The following is a 4757-nucleotide window of genomic DNA, read 5'->3' on the forward strand; positions in this document are numbered from 1 at the left end:
GAGAAAATAAAATGAAATAAAATGAATTTAAAAGCAAATTAAACATTTTATCTAAAAAAAAATTTTTTTTATTTAAAATCGCATCATTAACAGGATAAAAATAGTGCTAAAGTTCAATTTGGTTGCTGTGCCAATAATTTTGTTCGTCACTGTATTTCTAAGTGCTTATGTGATATGTCAGTATATGCTTATGCGATAAATAGTATATGCTTATGCATTAAGTTATATATGTACTTCCTAATACAAATCATGGAATTATTAATAGTATAAAAATAATAAATCATAAACAAAATATGCAAATAATGAATGACATTTTAAAGTGTTATATATAAAAAAGAACATACAAATAATAAGAAATAAAACATCTTTTCTATTGAAACATTAAGTTCTTTTCAAATTTAAAGGTCTTATTATGCTACATACATACATATGTACACATTTTACATACATTTTAACAGTTATATATAATTTATCTTATATATAAAAAAATATAAAATATATAGTAGGAATAATAAATTAATTTTGATTTTTTTCTTATTTTTCATAATAAGGGCATGGTTTGTGTTTCATTTTTCAGTTGAAAAAAAAATTAATTAATTTATTTATTACCCAAAAGACCGATATTGATGGCTTAATTTTTTCATTTCTTTGGTTTGTTCACTTCATAGATTTATTTTATCTTAAAATATTTTCAGCATTTACGTTAGGAAACTTAACTTAATTCTTAACTTTAATTAAGCACATTTCCAAAGTGCAATACCCATATTGCCACCAAAATACATAAACAGCATATGATTTGTCTCATAGGGTACATCAAAGCCAAACGACTCACCTACTGCCACATGCCAACTAGCACCATATTTAACATCCATTACTTGTTTTATATGACGCGCTGCAAGATCTAAATTCGATGGATACTTTTCACAAGCAATGGTTACTACTTCAACAGCTTCGCCTTGCATTTCTTCAGACATGTCGGTATATACGACAAGTGGATAGGTATGAAATACTTTTTTCTCTCCCTCTACCTCACCTTCTCCCTCACCATGTTCAGCATCTCCGCCAGTATTCTCCATTTCAATAGAAACTACTGTGTTGAAGGTTTGAACGGTACAACAATAGAAAAGTTTGTATATATAATAAAATTATAAAAATAATCTAAATTTATGAAAATAATAACTGAATGAATTCAATGATATAGAGATATAAAAATTTTATAAGAAACTTTCAAACTTCAGTTTTAAAAAATATGCCCACTATTTAATCAATAAATTTTTACAATTTTAGTTTTTACTTAATGTTAACAGCTACTTCATTCCACAATCTAATAATAATGTTGCATTCACGCATTCAACTACTCACAACCAACAACTTAGGGATGCCTTACAAAATATTATTCCTAAATCAAATTACGTATTGTGACAATAGATGTAACTAAATTATTTTGCTAACCAGTTTAATTTATTTCAAAACTTTTAATAAACGTGATTAATTTTTTCAAAATATATAATTTAGTATCAAACAGAATCTTCCCAAGTACAGTTGTAAATTCTAAAAAAAAAAATTCTTTAATAAATTGTTTTTTATCTAAAAATCTTACATTTTTATTATATTTGTATTTTTTCACATTTAAGAAATAAAAAACATTTTACAAAGCTTTAGGTGCCTCAACCAAATCATCCAAAGGTTTGCTGGGTGGCAGCATTTTGTATTCTGTTTCTGGAGTTTCATAAATTTTCTCCTCTTTTGGTTCGACAACCGAAACATTGTCTGGCAATGGTTTCTTAGGACCAATCTTGTTTTTGGGATCATAAGGCAACATGATTTTCACTTTAATACCCAAAACACCTTGACGCAACAATACGTGACGAGTGGCGGTTTCAACATAATCATTGCATGGATCACCGGAATGAATCATGAGACCATCAACGAATTTCATTGATTTTGCACGTTGTCCGCGCAATTTACCGGATACAACAACTTCACAGCCCTTGGCACCAGATTCCATAATAAAACGTAATACACCATAGCAGGCACGACGTACAGCCAAACCTCCAGTAAGTTTGTAACGTAAAGATTCAGCTTGTGCAATGGCGCATAGACCGCGTGTTGCTACCTTTTCGGCGTATAATTCAATACGACCAGGTTCGAAGTTGAAACGCTTCTGTACCATAGCTGTTAATTCACGTATGCGGCGGCCTTTCTCACCCAAAACCTGTTGAGTTTTGGTAGCCATAATAATTATTTCAGTACGGGATGGGGTGACTCGCACTTCCACACCAGAGTAACCATCTTCAGCGAGTTCTCGAGTAAGGAACTCGTTCAATTCAGCTTTGAACATGCCATCGGACACGAACTATAAAATAAAAATGTATAATTAAAAGCTTGTTAAAGACCGCACAAAAAAATATAGAAAAGTGAAGAAAACTATATATATAAAAAAAATAAATATTAAATTTTGACTCCCTTCAATATTCTAAATTCACAATATTATATTAATATGCAATACAGCTTATTGGCGCCTTCACATTCTGGTACGATTTGTAAATAGGAATGTAACAGATAATATTCCATTTTATGAGACATTAGCAATTGCAGTCACTCATGGACATCCACGAAATTATAGTTTACTGTGAAGACGCTAAAAGCGATTTTTCCACACAGATTGGTGAATCTAAAATCCAAACAACAATTTTTTTCAAACTTTTAGTATTATTATAATCCATTTTGTTATAAATGCCAACTAAATGCCAACTAAAGTTATAGTTTAATACCGCCCCACTACACTTTTCTGCACAATTATTTTAAGGTTAACTTTTGAGAATGTATATTTCAACAACTTTTTATACATCTAAAACTATAAAGTTTTACATATACACTACTCCAAATGTTAGCCACACATTATTAAACAAATTTTATTGCAATTTACGAAATTACCTTGCGTTTTTTAGAAATTGTAAGGCTCATGTTTATTAACTACAACTCGCACGGAACGTGGTCAAAAAGAAAGAAGGACGCTCAGCATTATCGACAATATGGTGCCCCGTCAAAGCATATTTGTTACCGACAAAATGTCGGTAAAATGTCAATTCAAATATAGTGATGCCAGTTTGGTTAAAAATAATAAACACAACCAATTATGGACGTGTGCGAGTTAGGCTAAGTTGCGTTCTAAATGAGGGAAATTCTAAGATGAGCCGATAATGTAGTGATGTGTCGATACGTGTTGATAAATGGCTAAATGTGTGCAGTACAAAAAATCCCAAAAAATCTCCCATTTGGTTTAGCATCAACTTAGCCTAACTCGCACACGACCTATATGTTTTATGAACATGGATATAAATTCAAAATTGTGAATTCCACATACATTATAACTTTAGTAAAATAATTGTAAATAATACAATACGCAACTATTTTGACAATATGAATATGATAGTACTAACAGTGTATATAACATGGTGCTTAAAAATACGTAAATATATAAGATTAAAAATTTTAATGATATGCGATTAGACTCATTTATAGATAATTTAGGAATATTAATATATTCTTCTTCATATCCACTAAATATTCAGTCATAGATCTAATACGGCATTTTACACTGGCCTCAAATGGTTCATTTTGGTCAAAAATCGAAAATGAATCACATTCTGTATGAATGCGTTCCAACGAGGGTCGAATGCATTCCAAATATGTTTCAAATGCAAAGGAATACATTAAACATACCCTAAATAAAAACTTTTCATGACATTTTAACAGTTTGAGAAAGCTGTTTTTGACATATTTACAAAAAAGGCAAACAAATGTTTGGTTGTTGCATTTCCTTGAAAACGATGCACCTCTAGAACTTCTACTACCCAAAAAGTCCTTAATCGAAAAATATGTTTTCAGTTTATATTATAAGGTATGAAGGTATATTATGGTCGTGTGCGAGTTAGGCTAAGTTGCGTTCTAAATGAGGGAAATTCTAAGTTGTGGCGATAATGTAGTGATGTGTCGATACATGTTGATAAATGGCTAAATGTGTGCAGTGCAAAAAATCCCAAAAAATCTCCCATTTGGTTTAGCATCAACTTAGCCTAACTCGCACACGTCCTAAATCTTCATGCAACATTTTTTTTGGCACAGGCCAAAAATCAAATGAACAGGTAAGTTGAAAAATCAGCTGTTTGAAATGATAACAAACGAATTACAACGAATGTAAACACTTTCAAATGCCTCCTTCAAAATGAGCCATTTTTGGCCAGTGTAAACGCCATATCAGTTACGAAAAAGATCTAAATATTATTGTATTAAATTATAACAAATATATTCACTTACAATAATCGCAAAATGTATATAAAATTGCACTTATATCATCAAATTATAACATGCAGTATAATACCATAACAAAATGTTCATATCCAGACCACAATTTTTATCGAATATTAAATTAATTGTAAGATTCGTAACTATTGAAATTATTTGTAAAGATTAGTATTTATTTCAGTTATTAGTTCTTAAAATTATCTCGTACTTATATATACTTTTGATTTTGTTACTTAGGCCGTGTGCATATTCGAATAAATAGATGGTAAATTGAGGGAAATAATAAACTATGTGGTCTCTACATAGTTGCATTTGTTTATCGCAAATGACAGCGACATAGCTTATCGATAAATTTACACAAATATATCACTAGGGGCGTCCATAAAGCAATGTATTTAAACGTATAAAATTATATATTTGATAAATTTATGTTGCTTAGTACTCTTGTT

The 4757-nt window shown here is 30.1% G+C and overlaps 2 protein-coding genes across 2 annotated transcripts; both read right to left on the reverse strand.

Annotated features, from left to right (window-relative positions):
* Positions 1-521: 521 nt before the first annotated feature.
* LOC119684293 (dynein light chain 4, axonemal-like) lies at positions 522-1163 on the reverse strand. The gene has a single exon (XM_038098301.1). It carries the CDS (start codon positions 1074-1076, stop codon positions 735-737), a length of 342 nt encoding a protein of 113 aa, XP_037954229.1. The 5' UTR covers positions 1077-1163; the 3' UTR covers positions 522-734.
* Positions 1164-1592: 429 nt separating this feature from the next.
* On the reverse strand, positions 1593-2967 carry LOC119682388 (40S ribosomal protein S3). Its single transcript, XM_038095819.1, has 2 exons — positions 2938-2967; positions 1593-2356 (listed from the first exon to the last, which is right to left on the reverse strand). The coding sequence occupies exons 1-2, from the start codon at positions 2965-2967 to the stop codon at positions 1649-1651; spliced, it is 738 nt and encodes a 245-aa protein (XP_037951747.1). The 3' UTR covers positions 1593-1648.
* Between the last annotated feature and the right edge of the window lie 1790 nt (positions 2968-4757).

This window comes from Teleopsis dalmanni, chromosome 2 (assembly GCF_002237135.1).
Source record: "Teleopsis dalmanni isolate 2A chromosome 2, ASM223713v2, whole genome shotgun sequence".
In the NCBI taxonomy this organism is placed as follows: domain Eukaryota; kingdom Metazoa; phylum Arthropoda; class Insecta; order Diptera; family Diopsidae; genus Teleopsis; species Teleopsis dalmanni.